This window comes from Panthera pardus, unplaced genomic scaffold (assembly GCF_024362965.1).
Source record: "Panthera pardus isolate Hobbes unplaced genomic scaffold, ASM2436296v1 HiC_scaffold_16, whole genome shotgun sequence".
Lineage (NCBI taxonomy): Eukaryota > Metazoa > Chordata > Mammalia > Carnivora > Felidae > Panthera > Panthera pardus.
The window spans coordinates 67,794,970-67,811,839 of NW_026526721.1; the positions used below are offsets into that span (position 1 = coordinate 67,794,970).

At 37.5% G+C, this 16,870-nt stretch overlaps 1 protein-coding gene across 1 annotated transcript in view; it reads left to right on the forward strand.

The window, feature by feature from the left end:
* The window catches only part of SLC49A4 (solute carrier family 49 member 4), a 77,907-nt gene that overhangs the window by 4,721 nt on the left and 56,316 nt on the right, over positions 1 to 16,870 (forward strand). The window contains exon 2 of the mRNA XM_019448584.2: positions 3,691 to 3,784. Coding sequence (XP_019304129.2) covers positions 3,691 to 3,784 — 94 coding nt within the window. The remainder of the gene's footprint in view (positions 1 to 3,690; positions 3,785 to 16,870) is intronic.

Here is a 16,870-nt window from a genome sequence, read left to right on the forward strand (position 1 = left end):
TAGCAGAAGAAACATGAAGAAAACTACACTGAGGCACATCACAATCATGTTGCTTAAAACCAGAGAAAATCTTAAAAACATCAAGGAAAGAGACTGCAGAGCTTTAGGGAGGAGAGAGTAATAGTGATCTGGAAGTGCTAGAGAAGCAGTGTCATCAGGAGAGGGGTTTTGGTGGGAGTAAGAAGGTGAAGAGAACATTTGGAGAAGGGCCTGAGAATGTAGGGATTCCACTGATTCATGGATTCAGAGTGCTCCGGAAGGCACAGTGGAAAGGTTTCAGGAGTTGGGGACACTACAGAGATGAGGCCAGATTAGGGGATATATGAAGCCATATTTGTATAGCAATGACCTGTGAATCTTAGATTTCTCATGACTGATGTAAGCAGAAAATAACAGGCACAATGTGATTATTCCTGATGGTCTCTAAAGCAGATTGGGGTGGCAAGGCTGTGGTTGTTGGGGATAGGGAACCTGGGGGGTCTTACCAAGAACAAGTAGAGCTGGTCTTCACTCCAGCTGTTGAAAGTGTGGAGCCTGGGAAGAACAGGCTTGCCAGACGAACTTTATGCCTATAATTAATTTCCCATGCATCCACCATGGATATGTGTTTGTGTCTGTTTTCCAATCAACTTTGCATCCTGATTTTTTAGGCACTTGTAGAGATGCCATTCCTATACCAAATATGATCCCAGTGAAAGGAGTTATTTCATCTATGGGAAGGAGGCTTCCTGCAGTGTCTGTGTGCCATATTTGGATAGGATTTGTTTTTTCAATCATGTTTGGTTTTCTGAAATTGTTCTAAAACCTTTCATCAGATGGTTTTTGGCATTCATATCCCAATACTATAATCACTTGGTATCTACTTATTTATGTAAAAGTACTAGATGTCTCATAAGCTATTTTCCTAGGGTCCTCATACCTCTCCTTCCTAAAATCAGTTGATGTCTTTTTTGATTACATGAAATTATAGAGTTCCGCCTTGTCAAGATTCGAATGCGATAAAGAAAGCATCCTGTTCGGAATTGAGCATCATCTGGGGTGGATTAAGTAATACTTGGCAACAATTAAAAATAAGCAAGAAAAGGGGTACCCTGGGTGGCTCAGTCAGTTAAGCATCCAACATCAGCTCAGGTCATGATCTCTCAGTTTGTGAGTTTGAGCCCCGCGTCGGACTCTGTGCTGACAGCTCAGAGCCTGGAGCCTGCTTTGGACTCTCTGTCTCCCTCTCTTTCTGCCCCTCTCCAGCTTGCATTCCTCTCTCTCTCTGTCTCTGTCTCTCTCAAAAATAAATAAACACTAAAACAAAAATTAATTTAAAAAAAGGTAATCAAGAAAGCCACAAGTGGTACCTGTGAGATTGCTTTAATAATCAGCTTTTCACAACTTGTTTGTTCTAAAATGTATATATTTAACTGTTATTGTCATTTATTTGATAAAAACTATAATTGAGTAGAAAAGTGTGCTGACCTTCAGCCAGTAATAATAGGAAGCCTGGTTATTTGGACTATATGGCCATAAACAATGCCTCACTGCTTACTTGGTGGCTGCTTACCTTAATTACAAACCAAATACTTAGAAAAAAAAATATCATTTAGCAGGTAAGCCTTCTAGTCCCAAATCTATAAAATTTTCTTCAGTATCTCATAGGACACCCCATATAACCTTATAAGAGCAACATTTTGCAAGTTTAGCATGTTTATGACCATGAATGTACTTATTATTAATTACACTCTATTTCCTGTGGCTATAATGTGTGTTTAAAATCTGCATTCTCTTAATAGAAACAGTAAATGAACAGTATGTATATATTACTTCTTACTGAGAAACACAATTTTCTATGGTATTCCTTCTGCCAAGTTGTATTAATCATATTCAAATCATATAAGAATATCATAAAGCTAACTCAGTTCATATCACACATTATCCTCAATGTGGCATGTGTGTGCCTGATGCATATCTCGTTTATTTTCCTTTCTATGTTTAATCTGCATAATTATAGTTTTGTTGACTTCAATTTCCTTGGTTAAGAAACAAAATTCAACTGAGTAAATTTAAAGATACTTATTGGCTTTATTCAATGATTCATGAATCAGACAGGATCTCATATAGCATATGAGCATATATGCTCATATAGAAAGGAGTTCCAAGGAGCTGTACAAAATGAAAGACCTTTATACACAGAATGGAGCAAAGGAAGTTGGATTGGTTGTGGCAAGGTCATCTTCCTTAAGGGGACAGAAGGGGTCTCTCTGTCAGGCAGGTTAACTCACTAGCACTGGTTGACTAGATTAGGGATCCATTTCTGGGAGAACCAAAAATAATGAAGTCCATTTAGTTTGGTGACATGAGGCTTTGCATGAACAACCCTATTTTTGGCCTGTTGTCTTGTTTTTAACACCTTAAAGCAGAAAAGCCCTTTGAAAACCAAAATACTTAACCATCTCCCATCTTTCAAAAAAAAAAAAAGATCTGGAAAAAAGAAACATTTGCACTAAAAAATTTGCATTAAGTCTATTCACTATGAAATGGCTTCAAGGAAGTGTTGAGTTTAGGAGAAATTGGAAGAAATGTCGTCCCTTTTCCCACATGCTTGGTAAGAGCCCCCTGTGTGATGTGGTTGCTGCAAACAGCAAGGTGGTATTAGTTTAGTTGTAACAGAAATACAGCATTCAAGGGGCCCCTTGGGTGGCTCAGTCTGCTAAGCGTCCGACTTCAGCTCAGGTCATGATCTCGCATTTCATTAGTTCAAGCCCCGCATCGGGCTCTGTGCTGACAGCTCAGAGCCTGGAGCCTGCTTCGGATTCTGTGTCTGCCCCTCCCCTGTTTGTGCTCTCTCTCTCTGTCTCTCAAAAAATGAATAAATGTTAAAAAAAAAAAATGCAGCATTTGAACAGTAGGAATTTATAGTCCCATTATATTATTCTGCCATAGCTAGAATATTGTGTGTGTTTTTGGTTATCTTATTTTAATGTTTTTATATTCTCTTTTACCTTGTTATCCATGTGACTGACCATTGGCACACATTTTAAAAATAATTTATTTTATTTGAAATAGAAAGGGAAAAGCTATCTGATCAATATTATAAAGTTCTAAACCTTTTTTTATACTGTATCATTCTATGAATTGAAAGCCATCTGATAAGTCAAGAAAAATAAAAAGACCATTATTGTATTATCAAAGTGTTCTAAAAGGACCACCTCATATAACAAGCATTAGCTTGTCCTGATTATAAGATCAAGTACATAATTAGCTAGTTGTCATTTTTCAAGAAAATTTAAAGCAGTGGTCTATCACCTTAAAAATCTTTATAGGAGCAGGTTAGAATTTTTGCAACTTGCATTTGAAAATTGGAAATTTCATATTGGACGTATAAAGCTAAAATACCTACTCCTTTAAAATTATGTTCTATATTTTTAGTGTTCTATGTGAACAAAACATTGTAGCCATTCATTTTGAAAAACTAGAGCTATTGGAACTTCTTCCTTGGTGTGATCATTCAAGTTTTCTATTAAAGTTAGAATCCTTTCATTTTCAGCATGTAGAATTTTTCCCCCATTTGTAGTTTTAGCAAAAAGCTATAATATTAGAATATAACATCATTATGATTGAGTAAAAAAATCTTTGCTTTTGACATCGGACATATGTGAAAAGGATTTAAAAAATAACCCAGATGTTTTTGTTTCCTCTTAGGTCTTCGGGTAACTGTGCTTCTGACATCCTTCCTTATGGTTTTGGGAACTGGTCTAAGATGCATACCTGTATCAGACTTAATGCTTAAAAGAAGGTAAATCATAAATAACTCAAAATTTATCCCACATTTTTCTCTTTTTTATGAGTATATTATATATGTTTGGTTATAAGCTTTTAGTAAATATTTCCAGTTTTAAGAGTCTCAGTAGAAGGTCATATATTAGCATTTATTTTTCCCCCTACATGATGATTAATTCAATAAACATTTCTTAGTTGTCATATGGAAGAGGACTCTACTAGTTTTTCTGTAAATAAAAAGAACAATTAATCTTCATGCTATCTAGGAGCTATAGTGACCACAGGAAAATAATAGTATAACATAAGGAATAAAGTAGTTAATGCAGTAGAAGTATAAAACTGTCCTGAGAGACTGAGAGAAGTTTTGGCTGAGGGTGTCAAAAAGAGTTCAAGTGGCACCTGGGTGGTTCAGTCTGTTAAGCATCTCTTTTTAAAAAAATTTTTTTTCAATGTGTATTTATTTTGAGAGAGACAGACAGAGCTCAAGAGAGAGAGGGGGACACAGAATCTGAAGCAGGCTCGAGGCTCTGAGCTGTCAGCACAGAGCCCAACGTGGGGCTTAAATTTGTGAACTATGAGATCGTGACCTGAGCCAAAGTCAGATGCTTAACTGATTGAGCCACCCAGGTGCCCAAGTGGCTGACTTTTGATTTTGGCTCAGGTCCTGATCTCAACAGTCATGAGATTGAACCCCACATTGGGCTCTGCACTAAGCATGGAGCCTGCTTGGGATTCTCTCTCCCTTCACTGCCCCTCCCCAACTGGTGTTTTTTCTCTCTCTCTTTCAAAATAAATGAATAAACAATAAAAAAAAAAGTTCATGAAGGGGGTGATAATTAAACAAGGCATTGGAGGGTGAGTAGAATTTGATAACTGTAGTTTGGGGAAAGAATATTACAGAGTAGAAGAACAGCAGGAATGAAGGCATAGAGGTAGGTAAGCATAGGCCTCTTCTGGGATGGATAGGTAGCTTCGTTTGTGTACAGCATCATTTCTGCAACTGGGGTCTCTGGATGTATTCTCAGAGGGCACAAGGTACAAGAAAATTTTAAAGCTTTATTTTCCTGTTGGTTAGAATATTAAAAATTATTTTACCAGTAATAATCTGTAACTAAAAGACATTTTTACTGATCAGAACATCAATTTCTTAAATTAGTGTTTCTTAAACTGGGGCCATAGGATGTGATCTTGAAACTCATTGAGAAATTTTTCCCCTTTAAAGAGGACCCATAGGGGCATCTGGGTGGCTCAACCCGTTAAACATTTGACTTCGGCTCAGGTCATGAGCTCATGGTTTGTGGGTTCAGGCCCTGTATCAGGCTCTGTGCTGATCGCTCAGAGCCTGGAGCTGCTTCAGATTCTGTGTCTCCCTCTCTCTCTGCCCCTCCCTAGTTCACGCTCTGTCTTTTTCTCTTTCTCAAAAATAAATAAAAATTAAACAAAATTTTTAAAAAAAGGATTCATAGATTACTCAAGTTTGGGAAACACTGGTCTATGGGATAAGGTATAAGAATGGGATATAAAGAGATGAGTTTAGAAAAGGTTATCCAGAATATGAGGGATCTTAGATGCCGTCCTGTAGAATTGTGTTTTCCTCACTGAGCAGTTGGAAGCCACCTAGTTCTTAAGTGGCTCAGAGCAACAATAGGACCTGACCTGTATTGGGTAAACTCCTGATTTGAGGTATGTAGGATTGATTACAGAAGGGAGAGATAGTTGGTAGGAGACCAGGAAAGAAGGCATGAGAGCCCAAATTGGAGTCATTCTTTATTTGTTTATTCATTTATCAGTTTAGTTACTCGACAGAATTCACTGTGTGCCAAGCTCTTTTCTGGACATGGGGAATACAACAGAGAACGCTATAGACAAATGCTTGTCTCTTGGAGTTTACATTCTAGTTGGGGAAAGAGGCGGTAAGATAAGTAAATAAAATATATAGTATGTGTTATGGAGAAAAATTAAAGTAGGAAGGAAAGATTTGAAATGTCAAGGGAAGGATGGTGAAATCTCAGAAAGAATGGCCAAAACAAAACAAAACAAAACAAAAAAAACGCTTACTAGGAAGATAACTTTATGGGGTAAAAACCCAAAGAATGCACCATACATTATCTGGGGGCCAAGCATTCCAGGAAGAACAGCAAGTGTAAAGGGTGGGAAGGGAAGAATGTGCCTGCCTGGCAGGGAGGCTGGTGTGGCTGGAGCCATGTGAGATATGAGAGATTTCATGGGAAGAGTGACAGGAAATGATGAGACCAGCCTGGTTATAGAGTGGTGGGAGCATGAGACAGGGTCCTTTAAGACCTTAGCTTTTTCTGGGCTAGAAAACCATTGGTGGTTTTGAGTTGAGGAGAACCTTGGTCATAAGCTGCTCTGTTGAGAATAGACTGAAGCTGAAGGTCAAGGGCAGGAATAAGAAAACCAGTTGGGGCACTGGTGCAATAAACCAGGTGAGAGATGATGGGTTTCTGTGGAAAGCTAGTCTTCATTTCCTATCCTTTTGAGTGAGGTTTTAACAGATGAGTTTCATTATTGTGTTTGAGATGTTCATAATTTTTCAAACATACGGGTTTTTTTTTTAAGCATCCACAGTTTTTAAGTACAAACTTCAGTAAACTTAACTTTAATGATGCATTCTTTCAAAAAGCCCATTAATATTTTTGTTAGCTTTTCTTCTGTCATGGGCCATCCATATTATTCTCTGTAGTCTTATTTCCCTTTATATCCTTTCCAGTTGTAAAATTCTAGGAATAATGAAGAGTTGACTCTCCATCTTGGTGAAGAAGATGATATGAAAAAGAAATAGAGCTCATAAAGAAATGTAAACAAAGAGTTGAAAGAGAACTGCTAAAATAAAGAGTTCAGAGAGATTGAATCTTTCATAAAAAGAGGGTATAAATTGAATTTTCAGTCCTTATATGTTCATCTATAAAGAATGTAGGAATATTATCTCCTTAAAATGACACTTCGTTTTATGTCCATACAGTATTTCTTTTAAGCAGTAGTATTAACAATGCATATGCATCTGTTAAAATGAAAATGCTACAATTAGAATATGTATTTTTGACTAGTAGGTTCAATAGATCACCACTTTTAAGCTTCAGTCTCCATCCTGATACACAGCGGGAAGGGGTAAAGACCTTTAACATGGATTTGACTAGCACTGAAAAGAGTATTTGGCCATCTATATTTTGTGCCCCTGTTTTACTTGGAGCTTTTTGAGTCTCAGACCCAGTCTTCAGGAATAGTGACCCTCCACCCTTGGCTTCCTATATCTTAGCTTCTGTAAGTCTCAAGACATGAAAATAGCAGCTTCTGACAAGCTCTTTTCTCAATCAGGATTTTTCTTACCACCTTCCTATTGGTGCTGTACCTCTGCATGGTATCAATATTTCTTTTATCTGCATAGTACCAATAAAAATTCAAGGAAATTACTTTGCCACTTCTATTAACGTCATGGATAAATAAGGAACTTAGAATAATTAACTATAAAGCATGTCTTCTATGATTGGGAAGCAGATCATACAAAAAAATTATAGATGACATTGCTCTATAGCACTATATGATATTGCATGCCCAGTAAATAAAGATTTCTGGAAGGTGAACTTAAAGTAAGTTATATCTGCTGTTAATCATATGTGTTTATCCAGCAATTCCCTAACACATGCCATATTATCTTCTAGTTCAGTATAGTTTTCATTAATATAAATAATAGATAACATTTACTAATGTGTATTAGAAAGTTAAATAGTATGGTTCTAGTAAACATAGATTTTTTTTAAAGAAATATATTCGATTGTAAAATGCTTGTGGCTGGCAAAATTACATTTAAAATTACCAAAATGGCTGGCTCAGTTGGTGGAGCATGCAACTCTTAACCTCAGGGTTGTGGGATCAAGCCCCACATTTGGTGTAGAGATTACTTAAGAATAGAATAGAGGGGCGCCTGGGTGGCTCAGTCAGTTAAGTGGCTGACTTTGGCTCAGGTCATGATCTCATGGTCCGTGAGTTCGAGCCCCGCGTCGGGCTCTGTGCTCACAGCTCAGAGCCTGGAGCCTGTTTCTGATTCTGTGTCTCCCTCTCTCTGACCCTCCCCCATTCATGCTCTGTCTCTCTGTCTCAAAAATAAATAAACGTTAAAAAAAAAAAATTAAAAAAAAAATAGAATAGAATAGAAAGAAAAGAAATAACCGTATCAGAAATATTGTTTATTAAGTGGTTTTGTGATAATTACTTAGCTATCTGGGGACCAAAAAAAATGAAGAAAAACCTTACATCTCTGTCTTACCACTTAAGTAAATTCAAATTGGATCAAAAATTTAAACGTAAAAAAAAATGAACCATAAAAGTGTTAGAACATGAGACTATTTTTCAATACTTTTTGCATGGGGAAGGCCTTCCTACACAAGTCCCAGAAGCCATAAAAGAAAGACTTCATCTGGGACCTCATCAAAATAAAAAGCTTCTGCACAGCGAAGGAAACGATCAGCAAAACTAAAAGGCAACCGACAGAATGGGAGAAGATATTTGCAAATGACATATCAGGTAAAGGATTAGTATCCAAAATCTATGAAGAACTTGTCAAACTCAACATCCAAAAAACAAATAATCCAGTGAAGAAATGGGCAAAAGACATGAATAGATATTTCTCCGAAGAAGACATCCAGATCGCCAACCGACACATGAAAAAATGCTCAACATCGCTCATCATCAGGGAAATACAAATCAAAACCACAATGAGATACTACCTCACACCTGTCAGAATGGCTAACATTAACAACTCAGGGAACAACAGATGCAGAGAAAGAGGATCTCTTTTGCATTGTTGGTGGGAATGCAAGCTGGTGCAGCCACTCTGGAAAACAGTATGGAGGTTCCTCAAAAAACTAAAAATAGAACTACCCTACAACCCAGCAATTGCACTACTAGGCATCTACCCATGGGATACAGGTGTGCTGTTTCGAAAGGACACATGCACCCCCATGTTTACAGCAACACTATTAACAATAGCCACAGTATGGAAAGAGCCCAAATGTCCATCGATGGATGAATGGATAAAGAAGATGTGGTATATATATACAATGGAGTATTACTCAGCAATCAAAAAGAATGAAATCTTGCCATTTGCAACTATGTGGATGGAACCAGAGGGTATTATGCTAAGTGAAATTAGTCAGAGAAAGACAAAAATCATATGACTTCACTCATATGAGGACTTTAAGAGACAAAACAGATGAACATAAGGGAAGGGAAACAAAAATAATATAAAAACAGGGAGGGGGACAGAACATAAGAGACTCTTAAATATGGAGAATAAACTGAGGGTTACCAGAGGGGTAGTGGGAGGGGAGATGGGCTAAATGGGTAAGGGGCACTAAGGAATCTACTCCTGAAATCATTGTTTCACTATATGCTAACTAATTTGGATGTAAATTTAAAAAAGTAAAAAATAAAACAAGTTAAAAAAAGATTCCGATGTGAGAAAAAAAAAAAAGGCTTCATGCATCTGACCACATAAAAATTTATATTATCTTCATGATTAAATATACTACAAAACAAAGTCACAAGTTAAAAACTGGGAAATAGTTGCAACAATAAAGTTGTTGAATTTTAGTTGAAAAGAATTCCTTCAAATAAAATAACTTAGGAAAATGAGTGACAGGTATGAGTGAGCAATTACAGATATTGAAATACAGATGACGTAAACTTAGGGAAAGATGTTAAGCTCTCTGTCATAATTAAAGAAATGAAAATTAAAACAGCAAGTAGATGTCTTTTTATTGGCAAAGATGAAAAAGTGTGATGACATGGTATGTTGCTCAGGGTAGGAAAAAACGGGCACCACTGATGTGCGAGTAGTTTGGGGCATTCCTATTTGGAGGGTATTTTGACAGTATTTAGTAGATTCAAAATGCAATGTCCTTTAACCCAATATTTACACTTCTAAAAAATTAGCCCACATATAAAGCTCTACTAGTTTGCAAGGATAAGCATATTTATGCAGCTTGGCTTGTATAGTAGATGACTGGTCAGAAGGTGACCAGTAGATGACCAGAAGATGACATAGTAGATGACTGGTCAGAAGGGCAGTGTCTTCAAAAGAGGATTGGTTATGGTGAAGTGTATGATGGAATAGTATGCAGCTGTGAAAAGGAAGTGAAAGTTCTGTTAAGTGCTGAACAGAAATGTTTCCAAGATATGGTGTCAAGTTTTTTTTTTAATGCAAAGTTTACATATTATGTAACATGTTATGTTTAAAATGTTCCTACTTAGAAAAAAGTGGGAAGGATGTATGTGCCAGTGTTTGGCAAGGAACTGTTTTTGAAAGAAACCATTATATTGTTTCTGAGGAAGATGTCTGGGGAACTAGAAGTCTGGGGTTGAGGGGAGATTTACTTTTTTTTTTTTTTTTTTTTTGGTACTCTTTCCTATTCTTGGAAATATTTTTACCATGTGCATATATTACCTTTTTGACTGAAGACACTAGTTAAGTGAAACTAAAATGACCATGTTAGAGTTTTAGTAACAAGAATAAGAGAAGGAAAGGCAAAGAAGGGTTATATGCAGATTTCCCCAGTATAGAAATAGAAACCTTTCCGTGTAAAAATGAACAGTTGATAGATTTCAGGATTAAGACTCTTCTCTGTAAAATACATTAAGATTCAGATTTCCCTAGGTCAGTGTTTTTTAAAAGTATGGTTTACAGACTACCTGCTTATTAAAAATGCAGATCCCTGTGCCCCACTGTAGTCCCACTGATGTGGTCTCTGGAATGAATCTCCAGAATCAACAGTTTGAACACGCTCCTTTAGTTAATTTTTTTTTTTTAAACGTTTATTTATTTTTGAGACAGAGAGAGACAGAGCATGAATGGGGGAGGGTCAGAGAGAGGGAGACACAGATTCTGAAACAGGCTCCAGGCTCTGAGCTGTCAGCACAGAGCCCGACGCGGGGCTTGAACTCACTGACCGCGAGATCATGACCTGAGCTGAAGCTGGCCGCTCAACCCACTGAGCCACCCAGGCGCCCCTAGTTAATTTTATGTTCATTTAAGTTTCAGAACTACTCCCTAAGTTCTAGCATCCTCACTTTAAATGATTAAGCACATTGCATTGTGCTTGCCCATCCTGCAGTATAATCACATAATATATTTAATGTCTTGAAGCAGATTAAGATTTAGCCTTTATTCAATAATTTTATTTGCCCCAGTTTGACTCTTAAGCCTCCAGGGGTCAAGTTTCACTACTGTTTCTGCAAGGTGGTAATATGGGCTCTGGATGAGGGAGATTGGTAGGCAAAGATAACTCATCTTCATTCGCTTTTAACAGGATAAAAAAATAGAAAGCTGTGGATAATACTTTTTCCTCTTTTGGTTATCTTTAGGATATGGTGATTTTTTTTTTTAAACCTTCTTTTTTTTTAATGTTTTTTATTTATTTTTGAGACAGGGAGAGACAGAGCATGAACAGGGGAGGGTCAGAGAGAGGGAGACACAGAATCTGAAACAGGCTCCAGGCTCTGAGCTGTCAGCACAGAGCCTGACACGGGGCTCGAACTCACGGACCGTGAGATCATGACCTGAGTCGAAGTCGGCCGCTTAACCGACTGAGCCACCCAGGCGCCCCAGGATATGGTGATTTTTGAGACATTTCTTCCAAGGGCCCATTCAGTATCTTATATGAATATTTTTATTTACTTTGTTTAGGTTAAACATAATATACGTATAGAAAAGTACATAAACATATATGTACACTTTATGGAAATAATCATAAAACAGGCAGCCATGTACCCATTACCTAAGTTAGAATTCCTGAATTCCCCATGGGCCCCTCCCTCATCATACCCCTCTCCTTCCCTACTTTACATAATCATAATCACACATGTTGATAGGATTTCCAGAGTAGGCTGAGTTGAAAGTTATGAGGAGTATATTCAGAGTCTGTTGTAAATCCCAATTTTTTTCTTTTGAATAAAGATTTGCCCTAGATTTTTTTTCTCTTAATGTCAAAAGGAACAACCAATTAAAATATTATTTTATCTGCAACAAAATCATTATAGGAACAAAATAGGCCAGTAGTAGATGTTGATAATAATTTAACATAATCAAAAACCTGTAAGTCAGTAGGTTATTAAACAAATCATATTTTATTAAGTAGGTTTATCTAATATGTGTTTGGGAAAATCAGTTACTTATTTTGTTACCTTACATACATCAAAATACATTCCAGATGGAGTGATGAGCTGCGTATTTAACAGTGAGACAGTATCAGGGAAAATTAATCTTATCTCTAAAGAGATTTCTTTTTTCCAAGCATAAAAACCATGAAAAAGATCCCAAAGGGAAAGATTTATAGGTTTGACTACATAAACATTTGAACCTTTATGCTTCAAAACAAATCAAAGTTAAAGCGCAAACTGGGAAAAATATGTGTTGCAAGTATGATAGATAACCGATAGAATAATATAAAAATATATAAGCAATTTAGGAGGGTGAATGGAAAAACAGATACAGTAGACATAAATAACAAATGTTGGTTTCCAGATTTCATCCTTTAAATTCATAATTCAACAGTCAGCATTTATTGACAGCCTATGCATTAGTAAGGAATAAAAAGCTAAGCTATATAATAAAGATACCAAAAATACACAGACTCAATGAGATAGAAGTTTATTTTTCTCTGGAAAAAAAAAAAAAGCAGTCTAAAAGGTAGTGGATTGCTTGAGATTTGCTCAAAGCAGGTAGGCAGCTCTGTTCCACAAGGCCCTCCAAGGACCCAAGTTTCTTTTCTGTTGTTGCTGTAACATCCCCTAGAGGTATGTCCTCATCCAAGTGGTTGAAGCCGGCTCATAGTCATACTCTCATTCTAGCCCACAGGAAGGGGAAGTAGGACATCCAGGGCAATGACTACATCTTTAGGTGATGACGAAGAGGTTGTATATGTCATTTGTACTCACGTCCCATTGTAGACTTAGTCACATGGCCACCCCTGTCTTAAAACAGATTAAAGCCCTTCTGTAAGAGAGTCTAGAAATACAGCTCAGCAGCCATGTACCCAGTTAAAATGCAGGTAAATAATGTAGATAAATATATAAAGCATTCACTCAAAATGAGAAAGATTGCAATACACCAGTAGGGAAAAAAGACCAGTAATCAAAAAAGAAATGCAGATTAAAATGAGGAGATGCCTTTTGGCCTTACCAAGTGTGGTAGACAGAATAATGCCCCCAGCCCCAAAGGATATCCATGCTCTCATCTCTGAAACCTATGAATATGTTATGTTACATGGTGAGGGAATGCTTTGGTTGCAGATGGAATTAAGTTTGCTAATCAGCTAACCTTAAAATAAGGAGCTTATCCTGAGTTATTCATGTGGGCTCAGTGTAATCACAAAAGTCCTTAAAAGAGACTGAAGAGGAAGTCAGAGATATGCAGCCTGAGAGGACTCAAATCTCTGTTGCTATCTTTGAAAACAGGAAGGGGGCCTCTAGAAACCGGAAAAGGCAAGGAAACTGATTATTCTCTAGAGCCTCTATAAAGGAACATAGCCATGCTGACACCTTGATTTTGGCCCAGTGAGACCCATGTTGGATTCTGATTTACAGAGCTGTAAGATAGTAAATTTGTGTTGTTTTAAAGCCACAAGTTTTATGGTAATTTGTTACAAGAGCATTAGAAAACTAAACACCAAGTTATTTGTGTGTATGTGTGTGTGTGTGTTCTTAATAGTGACACTCAATGCTGGTGACACTTAATGCTGGTGAGACAAACATCAATCATAACTAATGGGGATATAAATTAGTACGTATCCTTCTGAAAACAATTTGGGAGTATGTTTCATAAAACCTAAAATGTTCACATCCTTTGACTTATTGACCCTAAAGAAGTAATTTGGGAAGTAGCAAATATTTACATACAAAGATTGTCACAACAGCATTATTAATATTAGCAAGTAAGTAGCAAACATTAGGAAAATCGTTAAATAAGTTTTGTATATCTGCATAGTAAACTGTCATGCTGTTATGATTACCAAGAATCTTTAATGAGAAGATGCTTATGACAGACTATGAAGTTAAAATGACTTAGTGGATAAAACTGTATATTCAGTATGGTTTTTGTGGTTACCTATGCTTAAGTATTGAGAAATGCATTGGGGCAGAGCGAGGGGTGGGGGGGAGAACTGAAAGAAAAAAAGAAGCTCCTGGGTGGCTTAGTCGGTTAAGTGTCCATCTTTGACTCAGGACATGATCTCACAGTTTGTGGATTCAAGCCCTGCATTGGTCTCCATCCTGACAGCTCAGAGGCTAGAGCCTGCTTTGGATTCTGTGTCTCCCTCTCTCTCTGCCCCTCCCCCACTTGCGCTCTCTTTCTCTCAAAAATAAATAAACATTAACATAAAATTTGTTTTAAATACATTAGTATGGTTGTCTGGGCTATGTAATTGAGTTAGTGAACTTAATTTTTTTCTTTTTTCTTTTTTTGGGGGGGTGTTTTTTATTTTATTTTTAAGAGAGAGAGAGAGAGAGAGTGTGTGAGCAGGGGAGGAGCAGAGAGAGAGAAGGGGACACAGGATCCGAAGCAGGCTCCAGGCTCTGAGCTGTCAGCACAGAGCCTGATGTGGGGCTCGAACCCATGAACCGCTAGATCATGACCTGAGCCAAAGTCGGCATTCAACCGACTGAGCCACCCAGGCGCCCCTGGATTTTTTTTTTCTTTATACATTTTTCTACTATGAGTATATATACTTTTAAACTAAGAGGACAAAATAAAAGAAGATAAGAAAAAAGTTATGAGACAAAATGGGGTGGGGGGGGAGGTAGACATCTCTTAGACCAAGACAACACCCATTTTCCCCCTCTACCTTGCTGAGAGATTATTACTTTTGGCCTTAATAAAACCCTTTGAGATAAAGTACCTTTGGAGAAGTTGAAACACCAAGAGAATAGGTGATTCACCAAAGATTATACAGGTAATAAATTTAGCTAAGACTAGAATTTTTGTTTCCTGATGTCTAATACTCTTCCCTGTGTTTTTTTAATGTACTGTCTGTAACTGGTACTTGATAAGTTATCATAAGCTATTTAGGGTCAAGACCATGATATGTATTCACCTTTATATTCTCTTTAGTGTCTAGCTATAGGTGCCTTGCCCGTGGTAGATATTGAATCATAGTTGGCCAAAATTATTAAAGGATATAAAAGTGAAATAGAGTTTCTTAAAAAAAATTTTTTTTACACTTATTTATTTTTGATAGAGACAGAGCACAAGTGAGGGAGGGGCAGAGAGAGGAGGAGACACAGAATCGGAAGCAGGCTCCAAGCCCCAGGCTCCAGGCTCCAAGCTGTCAGCACAGAGCCCGATGCGGGGCTCAGACTCACAAACTGCTAGATCATGACCTGAGCCGAAGTCGAATGCTTAACCAACTGAGCCACCTAGGGGCCCCTGAAATAGATTTTCTTAAAACTGAAGACTGCAACAGCAGTCTTTAGAAGGCTTATTCCTTTCCACCATCAACTCTTTCTTCCTTTCTTCCTTTTTTCAGTAATTAATTCATGACATCTCTGACCCTTTTTTGCCCTATATTTTCTTGGACTAAATAAAGGAAAACTATTTCTAGCACTCTGCCATTTTCAAAATCCATGAAATTCTATAACACCACTTTACTCTGATGCAGGATGATTAGGAATTGGGAGAAAGTTTTTGAAACATTGGCATATTGAGTCTTAGAAGTAAACATTGTTGTCAATTCTAAATTATTTTGTATTAAAAATACATAGAGTTAAAATTAAGAATGCTGGACTTAAACTGAGGAAGTATCTACTGTGTTTCGAAACCAATTTTCTATCTTCTAAACCAATTATCACTACTGCTAGTTGTAATAGATTTCTAAAGTAGATATATGCACAGAAAAAAAAATATGCTAGCTACTTGCATGCCTTTGGATCTGAGAACCTTGAGTTATCTTAGCAATCAATGATTTTTATTAATAATGTTAAGAGAACTTTGAGAATGAGACCATGTTGGAAGAGTAGAGAGATTTGTAGACTGATTAAGTCAGATTTTATATTATTTTCCAGTTCTGGCTTAGCCATTAGCTAGTTATATGACTTTGGAGCTTCCCCCAATACTTTTTTGGAGAAAAGAAAGTTATAAAATTGTAAGTATGATTTTAAATGTATTAACCTCTCTGGAACTCAATTTTTATATCTGTAAAATGCAGAGGTGGGTTATCTAGATGAGGTTTGAAGTCTCTTCCAGCTATAAAAATTCGAATTCTGAAACATATTCTAAATAGAAAATAGTTGAGGAATCCCAAGTATTTGTACCAGGATGTCAGAAAGCAAAAGGTTAGGATACCAGAATATCATTAAATACAAACTAAAATGTCAAGTACATTAGAAAACCATGAGCTGTGGATCTTCAGTTTGAACTTTAGCTCTTGGCATTTGTTTGAAAAGCTGTAGTATAGTGAATGATATGAAATGGAATGTGGCTGTGCGCAAATGCCATCCCACGTGCCACTGAGGCCTGGGCGGCAGGGGGTGGGGGGGTTTGGGGGAGATGGGGTTTGCTAATTGAGGGCTGAAGATGAAGGTGCACAGGGCAAGAGCAGGATTTTGTGAGGCTGTCTGTAGTTCCCTTCCCCATACCCCTCCCCTCCTGTCCCCCACCCACCAGGCCTACCAAAGGCTAGCAACCCTCAGGAGTTCTGACACTAGTGGGCAGCACCTGGTTTTCCTACTCTCTACCATCTAGTTCTGCTGCTGGTGGAGAAAACTCCAGGTCTTTAATTATCCTCTCAGCCTGTTAGGGAAATCACTCTCTCACCCATTTTGCCACCTGACTTGTGAGGATGAGACAAACTTGGCCTCAGAAGTAGGCAGAAGCTAGGTAGGAGGAAAAAAGGTAAAAAGGGGAAAAAGAGCATTGGGGAAAGGTGAGAGGGAATAAATCAAGGAATCAGAGGAGACTGGGATGAAGAAAGAGGGCAGCACACCTGCCTTTGGCAGATCTGTCACATCTTGGCCTGCAGAGTTCGAGACTTGCATTCCCCTAACAGTGAATGTGTACTGGCCACTATCAGGTGTGAAGTTTCAGGTGAGGAGG